General features: G+C 63.5%; 1 protein-coding gene across 1 annotated transcript; it reads right to left on the reverse strand.

The window, feature by feature from the left end:
* Positions 1-3,150: 3,150 nt before the first annotated feature.
* On the reverse strand, positions 3,151-10,290 carry NUDT14 (nudix hydrolase 14). The gene is made up of 5 exons (XM_061159746.1): positions 10,172-10,290; positions 7,167-7,210; positions 6,594-6,658; positions 6,178-6,415; positions 3,151-3,428 (listed from the first exon to the last, which is right to left on the reverse strand). Exons 1-5 carry the CDS (start codon positions 10,250-10,252, stop codon positions 3,188-3,190), a joined length of 669 nt encoding a protein of 222 aa, XP_061015729.1. The 5' UTR covers positions 10,253-10,290; the 3' UTR covers positions 3,151-3,187.
* Positions 10,291-13,281: the final 2,991 nt, after the last annotated feature.

Below are 13,281 nucleotides of genomic sequence, written 5' to 3' on the forward strand. Positions count from 1 at the left end.
CTCCAGCACTCACTCAAGCAAGGTGGACACAGCCCCTGCCCGCCCACCCACCCATGAGTGGTTCCCAGTGGGGGTGGCGGAGTGGGCAGAGAACTTAGTAACACGAACAGCAAACTGTACTGAGTGAGGCACGTGGGGGTACCCTACCCGGGAGGCCTGCTCAGACCCAGTGGACAGGCCAGGGTCGGCCAGGTAAAGCTGCTGCACACAGCACATGCAAAGGCCCTGGGGCTGAGGAGGAGGACTCGGGGCCCCGGCAGAGCAGGTGACGGGTCTGGGGAGGCTGGAAGGGGTGGCGAGCACCGGCTGTGCTGGGCTGGCCTGGCGAGCCTTCCTGCGAAGACTGACGGGAAGTCACAGAAAGCAGCTGAGCTGGGTTGGGCTGCACATTTGTGACTTACATTGTCACAGAGATCCCTGGCTGTAGGGGGGAAGGGCAACACGGGGTGAGGTCAGACAGGGAGGCCAAATGCAAACGAGAGGAGCCGGAGGCCTGGCCGGGGCCTGGCCATGGAGGGGCCGAGGGGGCAATTCCGGCACAAGTGAGAGGTGGAATCCGGAGAACAGCACCGGCCCCCCACCCCCGCCCCCCGCACTCTATGCCCCTCCCTTGTCCACCTCGAAGCTTCCTGCCGGCAGTCAGCTGCAGAAGAGGCGGACGGCCGGGATGCGCCACAGGGCGCCATGGCTGACCCTGATGGCCAGGCTGCGGGTCCAGGAGCTGCTGCTCTGGGCGGAGGCCCTGCCCTGCTCGAGGCTGTCTTTGCTCGAAGGCAAAGGTGGCAGTGAGGGACGCTCAGCCCACCTCCAGATTCCAGCTCAACCTGCTGGGGGCGGGGCCACCCCGGGGCCCAGGGAGACCGCACCCATCTGGCCCCCTCTGCTTCCATCCAGGCCCTTTGGGAGCAAAGCGGGCTCCCTGCCTCCCTGCCCAGGGTGCCCCCTGCAGGCCACAGATGCCCCTCATGGTCCCCTTCCCCCCACCCCCTGCCTCCCAGGAGCCACAGCCTGGACATAATTGACCCAGGAGAAGGCAGGATGTTGGCCGCTTGAGGGAAGGAGCCGGGACTAGGGCTGCGAGGCAGGCGATCCTCCTATAGGGGTCCCCTCCTATGGGGGGGGTAGCCAGAGGGCTGAGACCCAGAGACAGACAGGCTCCCGCCTCTTCCAGGAAGACCCCAGCATAGTTTGGGGCTCCCTGGGTCACACTCTGCTCAGTGTCCCAGCCGCACCTGCCCCCTAGCCCAAGGGCTCCCCCTTCAAGTCCCCTGCCCCAGGGGCCCTCCAGGCAGACCCTGGGGTGGGTGTCACTCTGCGCCAGACAAGGCACCCGAGGAGGGGGCACGGCTCAGCCGGTCGGGCTGCTCAGGACCAGCTGGGCACCGGCTGCTGGGCACCGGCTGCCGGGCATGTGGACAGAGCCGGTGGGGCTGAGTGAGGTACTTCCGCCTGTGTTTTGCGGTGCTAAATATAGCGACCAGGGAGGGGAGTTTCCGGTTACAGCCCCCCCCCCCCACTGCCGGGAAATCGATGCCAGCTCCATTAGGCCCGGCGGTGCCTGCTGACCTGCCCCAACGGGCTGCCGAGCAGAGTGCGGGGCTGGACCGCACCCAAGACCAGGGCCCTGTCCTGCCAGGCCGAAGCCTGAGTGCTCCCCAGGGCAGAGGGCCCCCAGCTCCCCCCGGGGCCCAGCAGAGGCCCCTCTGAGCGTGCAGGCAGTGGAGCTCAGGAGGTGGGCAGCGGCAGCCGGAAGGTGCAGGCAGGGTGGGGCAGCCCCAAACTGGGCAGAGCCCCTGCCTCAGACTCTCCAGACGTCCTGGCCCAGGGCCACCCTCAGGGCCCCTCTGACAGGGTGGAGCTGGCGCTCGGGACCCCAGCACGGCACCACCCTGCCGGCCCCACACCCAGGCCCAAGCACCCCCCCCCCAACAGCACCCCACTGCTGGGCTGGGCTCCCGGGAGACCCCACCTGGGTCACGGCCGTCATTTGCATACAGGTGGTGCTGCCTGCGTGGGCCTCCTGGGTGCAGCCACCCTAGGCCAGCCCCGAGGGCCAGACTTGGGGGCCACAGGCTCCGAGCCACTGCTGGAGGGACTCAGCCACACATGACCCCCAGGCCAGCAGGAAGGAAAGTTCCTGCCAGCCCGGGGCAGGCCCGGGAGGGCAGGGGCACCTCAGCCTGGGCAGCTGTCCCCTCCTGACAGCAGGGTCTCAGCAGAAGCCAGAGGCAGCGTGTCCTCGCTCAGCATCCTCTTCCATTCCAGCCAGGGCCCAGGGCACGCAGGTCCACAGCAGAAGCTCCTGGTCGCCCGGGCCCCCAGTCCCGACCTGTCTGTCCAGCAGGATCTCCTGGACACTCTGCCCTCTGCAGGGTCAGTGGACCACAACCCAGGCTGCCCCCGTCCTGTCCTAGGGCATCACCCTAGGGGCTGACCAGAGGATTTGGGGGCCTCTGGGAAAGGGCCAGGCCAGGCCACCACCCTCACAGAGGGGCAAGCCAGCCTTCCCTCCAAGAAACCTCCCCAGCCTTCATCCCCAACTGACGGCCCTGCCGCGCCCACAGACGCCCACGCCCATGATGACCCGCACCCTCCTCGCAGAGGGCTCCGGCGCACGCTGGAGGTCCCGCTGGGTGCCTGGCGGAGCAGACGTCCAGCCCTCCTGGGACCCCATGTGCTCAAGGGTTTGCAGAGGGCAGCTCACGTCATCCCTGACCCCTCAGGTGGGGGTTTTGTGGGGCTTGCAGGCCAGCCTGCACACAGGTCAGCAGGTAGAGCGAGACTCATCACCAGTGTCCAGGGCCACAGGGCTACTGAGGGGGGCATCGGCCCAGCCCTGGGCAGGGAGGATCCAGGAGCAGGGAGCATGCGCCTCTGAGCCTGTCCACGCCCTCTCCTGCCGTGACTGGCTCAGCCACCGCCCCCAGGGATGACCTGACCCGACACCATCTTCCTGCCTCTCCCCCGCCAGCCAGTGGCGCTGCCCAGGCCTGGGCTAGCCCTCTGCCAGCGGTTAGCTCCCAACAGCCCCCCAGCACAGCCTGCAGCAGGCGCCTCTGCTCAGGGGGAGCTGAGGGGCTTTCATGGAGTCCTCGCTCTGCCCTGCCCCCAGCCCAGCCCGGTCACAGCTCAGAGTCAGTGGGCACAGGCGAGAGTGATGCCAGGCTTTATTGGGTCTGCGGGACTCTCACTGGGGACCCAGGCCAGGGGCCACACAGCTGAAGAACCACGAGATACCAAAGATCACGCCGAGGGTCTTGGGAACATCCGGATCGTCCGCAAAGGCCCGGGCGCCGTCCAGGGGCAGGTGCACCACCTCGATGAGCTCTCCCTCCTCAGCCAGGCCCCCGCCTGGGCCTCCCCGCTGGGCATTCGTCACCTCCGCATAGAACATGGTCTGGCTGGAGCTGGTCAGTCCCACACCAGACCTGCAGGTCGAGACAGCATGTGCTGAGGGGTCTACACAGGCCCCGCCGGCCACCCCTGGCCCTTCCACAGTCCTCTCCTGTCCACCCTTCCAGCCCCTGGCAGGCAGGGTTCCAGGAGGTTCCGGGGCCCCCAGATCCCCACACAGTATCCCCTCGAGTGTGGGGGAGACCTGGGAACATGCTGGATGTGACAAGGCTGTGACCAGGCTTGTGACTTGCAACTGGTTACATTAGGTCAGGTGATGAGGGATTCTGCAGATGTAATTAAGGGACCTAATGAGCGGAATTTAAGTTCATCAAAAGGGGGATGATCCTGGGTGGGTGTGACCTAATCAAGAGAGTTTAGAGATCAGTGACGGGAAAACTCAGGGAGATGCCTGAAGACAAAGCAAGCTGCCTTGCTGCTGCCGGAGGGCCACGGGCCAGGGTGTGGAGGGCCTCTAAGAAGCCGAGGGCCAGCCAGGAGACAGCCCACAGGCACGGCCACGAGGAGCTTCAAGAGGACCCAGAACCCAGCTGACGCCTGGCCGCAGCTCGTCAAGCCCTCGAGTGGTGGGCCAGGTCCCCAGCAACCACGCAGTGAGAACGTGGGTGGCTGACAGGCGGCCCCCGCTCTCCCGTGGGCCCTGCCGCTCTGCCCAGGCTGGGCCAAGCCAGTCCTCGCCCCACCGGGCAGAGCCTGTCCATGCCCAGGGCTCCGGCCGTGCAGCCTGCGTCTGTGAGCACTTGTAGGGTAGGGTACCCACTCCAGGCCGGGGCTCACAGCGGGGGTGGGGGGTGAGATCCCCAGGACCAGGGCTCATAGGCTGGGGGGGGTGGGCGTCAAGGACTCCCCTTCCTTCCTGGATGGCGGCCAGGAGTGGGTTGCTGGCCTCAGGGAGGGGGATGGGCCAGGCAGAAGGCAGGGGAGCAGACTGGGCCGGCGGAGGTCAGCAGTGGGTAGCCATGGTGACTGCTGGCCTTGAGAACAAGGTGACAGACAGGCTGGTCTGGACTCCAGAGGGGAAGGGCCCAGAACAGTGTACAGGGGAGAGGGAAACCACGGGGTGTCTGCGAAGTCCAGGGGATAAGGGGCACCTGGGTCTTGCTGAGGCTAGCTGAGGCCAGCTGAGGCCTGCGGGGTGGAAGAGCTCCCGGGATACTGGGGCAAGGAGCAGAGGGGCGTCTGACCCCTTCCCAGCTGTCCTACCCTCGGTGGGGCCACGCCCAGACTGACCTCACCCAGCTGCTTCCTCCGCCCTCCGGCCCCTTATCTCCCCCGGACCCTTCCTGAAGCCCATTTCCGCCGGCGGCCACAGCCTGGGCTTTGATGGAAGTCGCTGTCTGCGGGGTTTCCAGGCCCCGTTTCCGCCGGTGTGTGAAGGAGACCGGCGCCAAGAAGAGTGTGCCCTGCCAGGCCGGCACGGCCTCCCCCTGCTCGCTCAATCACGCCCCCAGCCGCGAGACCTCAGGCAAGCGCAGGGCCGTGTCACCTGGGACAGGCCGGGAAGCGGCCGGGGCCCCAGAAGGAAGCCATGGGCCCGGCCACGGGGCTGTGCGAGCTTAGCTCTGGCTCGTCCGGCTGCCGTCCAGCTCCCAAGGCGAGGAGCTGCACTGGTCTCCTCTCCCCCTCCCAGGCCTGCCTCCCCTCGTCCCTAAAATGCAGTCTGAGCTGACCACCTGCTGTCCAGAACCCTCCGTGGGTCCCCAGTACCCTCCGGATCATGGCCCAGAGGCAGGGGCTGCTCATCCCCTCGACCTGAGCCTTTTCCACAAAGCACCCCTGCCAGGCCTCCACGCAGACTCACCCCTTCCAGGGACCCCACCTGCCCAGGGCACGTCCACGTGCCTTCCTCCTGGCCTGCCCACTGCTTCAAGCCCTACCTGAAGTCAGGGCCCCTGGATTCTCTCAGCCCCCGGACCGCCAGCCCAAAGGCTCAGAGACCAGTGGCCACTGGCCAGGTACACGGAGGATGCCTGCAGATAACTGAGGCATCACACCAGGTGTCTGACCCTGGGGTGCAGAAACCCCGCCTGGAGCGTGGAGGTGCCAAGCCCTGCCCCATCTCCTTCCCAAGACTGAAGGCCATGGACGCCTGGCCAGGCCAGGATGTCGCTGAGGCGGCCCTGGGCTGGCCTGGGGGGCAGAGCTGAGGCTCCACCCCTCTGGAGCAGGCTGCTGGGGGTTGGGGCTCCGCTGGAGACCCTCCTTCTGCTCGGGACTTCGCCAGGGCTGGGGACCCATCGCCACACCCCCAGGGCAAGGGTGGGCTTCACCTCACATCCCGTCCCGGAAGGTGTCCCCAGGGGGAGTGGAGTGGCTGGCAGACACCCGGGCTCTGGTAGGGGCAGGCCGCACGGCGACCCCTCCCCGGGAGTGCAGAGCTCCAACCCTCGCCCAGGACTCGGCCCTGCCCTCCCTCCTGAGCCGCTGTCAGAGCCCTCTGTGACTCGCCCCCACCCTCAGCCCCTGTGCCTAATCCCACAGGAAGCAGGGGCATCTGTGAGCAGCAGCTGCCACCGGAGCCAGCCACACGGGGCGGGGGGGCGGGGGGGGGCAGGGGGCCTGGGCGGGGCCTCGGGGGCCACAGTGGGGCTGGGGGCCTCAGGTTCCAGCCAACCTTCTCCCAACCCCGAGCTGCAGAACAAGGCAGAATCTCCCTGCTTGCACAGCCCTGGGGACGAAGCGCTCACCGCACCCCCCCGGCGGCCTGTCCCAGCCCGCCTCCAGGGCCGTCTGACCGCGGGCCGCCCTCCCAGCCCCACTCACTTGTACGAGGCCACCCGGCGAAGGTCAGAGGGCGCCAGGCGGTAGCCGCACTCCTCCCAGGCCTCCTTGCAGGCCACCTCCTCTGGCGAGAGCCCGGGCTGGTCCAGGAGGCCGGCGCACAGTTCGTAGGTGACCCCTGCCGAGCCAGGCAGCACCGCGGGCAGCGCCCGGGGCCCATCCAGCTCCGCAGCAGCCAGGGACCCTGGGAAGAGACGCTCCACCTCGCCAGCGTACACGGCTGGCGGGGGGAGGCGACCGCGTCACTGCCTGTGGTGGCCGGCTCCACGTGACCTGCTCTGGCCAGACCCCCCTGCCAGAGCTGTTTCTTCCAGAGCCCCCTCCCAGGTCTGCACGCTGACCCCAGGACCCCAGGGGACTGAATGTGAGCCCGCTGGCCTCCCCGCCCCCAACCTCACCTGGCCGGAACTGCTTCACCAACACCAGGCTCCTCCGGGAAGAGTTGAACAGGAGGATGGTCACGCTGGGGACAGGAGGGAGTGGGGTGGGGAGGGACGGAGCTCAGCATAGAAGCACGCCCTCACCTCGCTGCCCTCCTCCACAGCCCTGGAGGGTTGGGTCCCTTGCTCAGATGGGCAGGCTGAGGCCCAGGCCAGGTCAGAGCTCGCCAGGGTCACAATGCCAGGTGAGGACCCAGGCCTCGTATGTGTGCCAGGTGGCAGGAGTGGGAAGGACACGCTGGGCAGCTGGACAGGCTGGGGGTCGCAGCAGCTGAGGGCGTGGGGATGACGGGACACGTGGGCCCTGCAGGCCAGCTGCCGCAGCCACACACCTGAAGCCACGCTGCCCCCAGCCCATGCTCCCGGTGTTCCAGGCTAAGGGCACCTGGGCGGCCCGCACGGGGCCCCTCGGTGAGAGGCAGGGAGAGCGGGGCTGCTCAGAAACGCAGAGGGGGCTGCGCTCCATGCCCTTGGGTCCCGTGTCCCTGCCAGCCTGGGGCTTCCCTGGTGCCAGCCAGGCCAGGCCCTCACCTATCGTGAGTCTTCATGAAGTCCCACGACTTCTGGGCGCCATTCTAGAAGAGACAGGGCAGCGGCTGGGGAGTGCTCTAGGGAGTGAGAAGGCCCCGGGGACCCACTGCAGTGTCTCCTCCCAGGGAAACCAGCCGTGGCCCAGGGCCCCTGGGACCCAAGAGGTGCAGCGGGTGGGCAGGGGGCGTCCAGGACAGCCGGGTGCTCCCCAGGAGTGACGAGAAAACTGGAGCAAGTGGTGGGGAGCTGCGGAGACGCTCGCTGTCACCCAGGCTGGGAAGGACCACGGGGTGTGGAGGGCCCCAGGCAGGGGGTGTCCCGAGTGAGTAGAGCAGAGATCAGGTCTTCACGGCTGAAGCTCCCTTGGGCGCCTGGACAAAGGGCTACGGGAGGGCTGGTGGGGGGGGTGGGTCACAGGAGTAGTTGGGGTTGTGCCAGCGCCCCGCAGGAGCTCGCCCCGCGCATCGGACGTCAGGGGCGTGACTGGACGGGGACCACCCTCTCCCCAGCCCGGTTCCGGCCCTGGGTTGTCTCTCCCGCGGCCCATGGTCCTGTTGCTCTGTCCCTTCCTTCCACCACCCTGCTCCCCTGCCCTGGGCACCCTGCCCCAGTGCCTCCCAGGGCTCCGGGCAGCATCCGGTGAACAGAAGGCAGCGCGGAGTGGGGGCCCAGGCCGCCGGGGGCAGCCAGAACCGAAGCTAACGCGGTTCCAGGCGGCAGGAGGCGTGAGGGGCTAGGACCCTGCCAGCTGGGCCGTTCTCCCTGGCCCTGAGCCCTCCTCAAAGAGGTCTCTGAGGATGAGGCTGGCCCTGGAGCCCGAGAGCTCAACCCCATGGATACGAATCACCAGCTTGCTTAGCCCAGTGCCCTTCAGCCTCTGGTCCAACCCTCTGCCCTGGTGAGCTGCTGGCCCGACACATGGTGCCCTGTCCAAGCCACCAAGTGGACATGAACCTGAGCACCAGAGACAGAAAGTGCAGCCGGGGCTGCAGAAGAGAAGACAGTGAGCAACAGCCTCTGTGAGGACTTCCTGGAGGAGGTGACACTGCACCAGGACTCAGAGCAGAAAGGGCCTTCCCGGCAGGGGAACCTGACAGGCAGAGGCCCACACGCTGGTCTCAGGGGAGATGGGGAAACTGGGCTGAGCTTGGCCTGGAGGCAGGAGCGTCCTGGGGGGGCAGCAGCTTTGGTTTCCGGGGGGAAGGAGAGCTGACGTCCTGTGCTGTGCCGGACGGACTGCCCGGGAGGCCGTTGTGAGGCACCACCCCCGAGAGGCAGGCCTGGGCCTGCCTGCAGCCTGGCCACCCCAGGGCCGGCCTCCCACCAGGAGGGGTTCCAGGGAAGGCCTGTCCCCAAGTCTGCTAAGTGCCGGGCTGTCCCCTGCCTCCCTCAGGGTACGTGTCACCCTGCATTGGTTTCAGGTACCCTCTGGGATCAAGATCACAACATCAGTCAAACCTGAGGTCCAGGCAAGGTGGAGGGGAGGGTCCAGAGAGGTCCACTGAGGCCCAGGTAGCCCCTCCTGCAGGACCCCCACCCAGGTGGTCCGGACCCAGGCCTGGCTCATCTTCATGGCACTGGGAGGGAGAACAGGACTGGAGTATAAACACAGCCCCCTCCCCTTCAGAGCCATGGGGGTGCCCTGCCTCAATGACCAATCTATCCATCCATCAGATCTCCCCTGGCATAGCGGCTACTGAGCAAAGTTGCAGAAGCCCCTTGCTGACATTCACCACCCAGCCGTGTCCCACGGCCCCCTGCCTGTGCCCACTGCAGCCCGCCACCCACATGGGCTCAGCTTTGGTTACCAGCACCCATCCACCTTTCACAGGAAGTGGAGGAGGGTGCCACAGCCAGAGGCCACAGCGGTCAGGTACCTGGACCACCCTGTGCCCACCTGCTGCCCCCAGAGCCCTGGCCCCTGGGAACTGTGTGGCCACAATCAGGCATCCTGGCCCCAGGCCAGCACCAGGGACAGGGCGGCAACCTCCACGTCCCTGTACTCTGCCCTCACACCGCCCCGGCTTCTGCCCCAGGCCAGTGCTGCCAGCCTGGGTCCAGCCTGGGGACAGGACTCCCTGTCCCCTAGGGCCAACGGGACAACAGCAACGAGGGTGGAGGGGGGTGAAGCCTCTGTCAGGCTGGGGGTCAAGAGGGCGTCATAGTTTGGAGAGAGGAAGGGGCCTGGGCCAGGGGGAACAGGCTGCTGCAGGCCAAGGGTGGTCAGGCAGAGAGAGGGTCACCAAAGACCTGCACCACCTGTCCTGACTGAGGGGCAGCGAGGGGCCCACAGACCTCGCTATGGGGTGCGGTCCTCACCTGGATGGCACAGTGGACTCCAGGGGAGCTGCACGCAAAGGGTGGGGGCCCAAACTGGACAAACATGTGTTTCCTGTGAACCTACTCCATGCACGGCACCAAGGGAGGCAGCCGTGGTACCGCACTGCCTCCTGGGGAACGGCAGGAGGAGGTGATGCCCTGGGGCAGAGCCTGCAAGGACGGCAGGTGGAGACACGGAGGAGGCAGCCTGGGGAGCCCACCTGGAGAGGCTCTCCAGTGCACACCCCCGTCCTCACTCAATTCGCCTTCTTCTACCCAGAATGGAGAACACCACCTCCAGGAAGCTTGCCCCGACCCTCGGGGCGCCCAAAATGTCCCAGCACAAAAAGAGCCGGGGCTCAGCAAAGTCTTTTCGGAGGAATGAGTGGTCCCTCGAGGTGTCCCTGCCCAGACCCTCCCCGACCCCGACGTTCAACCGGCGTGTGAACCTGGACTCGGGCAAAGCGCTCCGCCGGGAGGCGAGGCCTGCGGGGCGGGACCACGAGACTCGGGGCTTGGCTCCTGGGCCCGGAGCCCGGCTCCGGGAGGGGGCGGGGCTGCGGGGCCGCAGACTGGGGGCGGGGCTCCGGGCTCGAGGGTGGGCGGGGCTCCGGGCCGAAGGCGGGAGGGGTCCCGGGGCGGTGTCCGGCCGCGCGGGGAGCGGAGGGCGCGGAAGGTGCGCTCACCTGGCGGTAGTGCAGCGTGAGCGGCAGCAGGTACGGCGAGGCTGCGCAGCGGCTCACGGCCGCCCCCTCGACGCGCTCCATGGCGGCGCGCTGGCGCGGCCCCTGGCTCTGCGCACGCCCAGTGCGCACGGCGCGGGGCGGTGCCGAGCGCGGGGCGGGCCCGGGGTGGCCCCTGCTCGAGTTCGTGCTGGTCGGGCGGCGGACGCGGGGCGCTCCCGGAGCCCGCAGGCTGGGAGCCGGGCAGGAGGCGCGCCCGCCGCAACGTGCGGCCGGCGGGGCGGGCGCGGCTGGAGGTTTGAGAGGCGATCGCCGCTGCCCGCCGCCCGAGGGACTTGGGCATCTTGGTCGCTAGAGAGCGACGCAGCGCAGCTTGGGGGTGGGGGCCCGAGCCGAGCGGATGTCTCCCCCGCTGGGGTTGACCAAACCCAGGGGCGGGGAGAGAAGCCGGCGCCGCCGCCGCGCCCCCCAGAGAGGAGCGTTGGGGGCCGCGCGAAGGGTCATCCTGTGGGCGGTGGTGGCAAGAGTGTAGACACCTCTGGAGGCCCCTGGGTGGAGGGAGAGAAGGCTCTGGAAAGAGGGCAGGGCGAGAGGAGCCTGAACCTGCCCCTGAGGGAGGAGCTGCCACTCCTGTTGGGGGTTGCTACCCTCCCCCCGCCCGTGCCCCTCCCTGCAGTGGAAGGCCCCTCCTTCCTTGGGTGTGGACCTCCCAAGACCCGCTTCAGATGCAGCCACTGCCTTCCCAGAAGTTCACTCGTGTCCGACTCTTTGTGACCCCATGGACTGCAGCACGCCAGGTCTCCCTGTCCATCGCCAACTTCCGGAGTTCACTCAAACTCATGTCCATTGAATCAGTGATGCCATCCAACCATCTCATCTTCTGTCGTCCCCTTCTCCTCGCGCCTTCAATCCTTCCCAGCATCAGGGTCTCTTCAAATGAGTCAGTTCTTCGCATCAGGTGGCCAAAGTATTGAAGTTTCAGCTTCAGCATCCGTCCTTCCAATGAATATTCAGGACTGATTTCCTTTAGGATGGACTGGTTGGATCTCCTTGCAGTCTAACGGACTCTCAAGAGTCTTCTCCAACACTACAGTTCAAAAGCATCTTTGGCGCTCAGCTTACTTTATAGTCCCAACTCTTACACCCAGGCGTGACTACTGGAAAAAACCATAGCTTTGACAAGACAGACGTTTGTTGGCAAAGTAATGTCTCTGCTTTTTATTATACTGTCTAGGTTGGTCATAACTTTTTTTCCAAAAAGCAAGTATCTTAATTTCATGACTGCAGTCGCCATCTGCAGTGATTTTGGAGCCCCCAAAAATAAAGTCTCTCACTGTTTCCCCATCTATTTGCCATGAAGTTATGGGACCAGATGACATGATCTTGAAAGTGAAGTTGCCCAGTTGTGTCTGACTCTTTGCGACCCCATGGACTATAGCCCACCAGGCTCCTCCATCCATGGAATTTTCTAGGCAAGAATACTGGAGTGGGTTGCCATTTCCTTCTCCAGGGTATCTTCCCAATCCAGCGATCGAACCCGGTCTCCCGCATTTCGGGCAGATGCTTTACTATCTGAGCCACCAGGGAATCCCTGGTGGGGATGATCTTAGTTTTCTGAATGCTGAGCTTTAAGCCAATTTTTTCATTCTCTTTTCACTTTCATCAAGAGGCTCTTTAGTTCTTCTTCACTTTCTGCCATAAGGGTGGTATCATCTGCATATCTGAGGTTATTGATATTTCTTCCAGCAATCTTGATTTCAGTTTGTGCTTCATCCAGCCCAGCATTTCTCATGATGTGCTCTGCATGTAAGTTAAATAAGCAGGGTGACAATATACAGCCTTGACTGGCTCCTTTCCCAATTTGGAACCAGTCTGTTGTTCCATGTCCAGTTGTAACTATTGCTTCCTGATCTGCATACAGATTTCTCAAGAGGCAGGTCAGGTGGTCTGGTAGTCCCATCTCTTTAAGAATTTTCCAGAGTTTGTTGTGGTCCACACAGTCAAAGGCTTTGCATAGTCAATAAAGCAGAAGTAGATATTCTTCTGGAACTCTCTTGCTTTTTCAATGATCCAACGGATGTTGGCAATTTGATCTCTGGTTCCTCTGTCTTTTCTAAATCCAGCTTGAACATATGGAAGTTCATGGTCCACGTACTGTTGAAGCCTGGGTTGGAGAATTTTTAGCATTACTTGGCTAGCGTGTGAGATGAGTGCAATTGTGCAGTAGTTTGAGCATTCTTTGGCATTGCCTTTTGTTGGGATTGGAATGAAAACTGACCTTTACCACTCCTGTGGCCACTGCTGAGTTTTCCAAATTTGCTGGCGTATTGAATGCAGCACTTTCACAGAATCATCTTTTAGGATTTGAAATAGCTCAACTGTAATTCCATCACCTCCTCTAGCTTTGTTTGTAGTGATGCTTCCTAAGGCCCACTTGACTTCGCATTCCAGGATGTCTGGCTCTAGGTGAGTGACCACACCATCGTGATTATCTGGGTCGTGAAGATCTTTTATCTATAGTCCTTCTGTGTAATCTTACCACCTCTTCTTAGTATCTTCTGCTTCTGTTAGGTTTCTACCATTTCTGTCCTTTATTGATCCCATCTTTGCATGAAATGTTCCCTTGGTATCTCTAATTTTCTGGAAGAGATCGCTAGTCTTTCCCATTCTATTGTTTTCCTCTGTTTCTTTACATTGATCACTGAGGAAGGCTTTCTTATCTCTCCTTGCTATTCTTTGGAACTCTGCATTCAAATGGGTATATCTTTCCTTTTCTCCTTTGCCTTTTGCTTCTCTTCTATTCATAGCTATTTGTAAGGCCTCCTCAGACAACCATTTTGCCTTTTTGCATTTCCTTTCCTTGGGTATGGTCTTGATTGCTGCCTCCTGTACAATGTCACGAATCTCCGTCCATAGTTCTTCAGGCTCTCTGTCAGATTTAATCCCTTGAATCTATTTCTCACTTCCACTATATAATCGTAAGGGATTTGATTTAGGTCATACCTGATGGTCTAGTGGTTTTCCCTACTTTCTTCAATTTAAGTCTGAATTTGGTGATAAGGAGTTCATGGTCTGAGCCACAGTCAGCTCCCAGTCTTGTTTTTGCTGACTGT

This window comes from Dama dama, chromosome 13 (assembly GCF_033118175.1).
Source record: "Dama dama isolate Ldn47 chromosome 13, ASM3311817v1, whole genome shotgun sequence".
Lineage (NCBI taxonomy): Eukaryota > Metazoa > Chordata > Mammalia > Artiodactyla > Cervidae > Dama > Dama dama.

Bases quoted from the DNA above. Each gene is read 5' to 3' on its own strand.
- NUDT14 (XM_061159746.1), bottom strand. From the start codon at position 10,252: ATGGAGCGCGTCGAGGGGGCGGCCGTGAGCCGCTGCGCAGCCTCGCCG. The intron at 7,211-10,171 runs GTGAGCGCACCT...TGTCTCTTCTAG, and splicing joins TCACGCTGCACTACCGCCAG to AATGGCGCCCAGAAGTCGTG. The intron at 6,416-6,593 runs GTGAGGTTGGGG...TCCCCCCGCCAG, and splicing joins GGTGAAGCAGTTCCGGCCAG to CCGTGTACGCTGGCGAGGTG.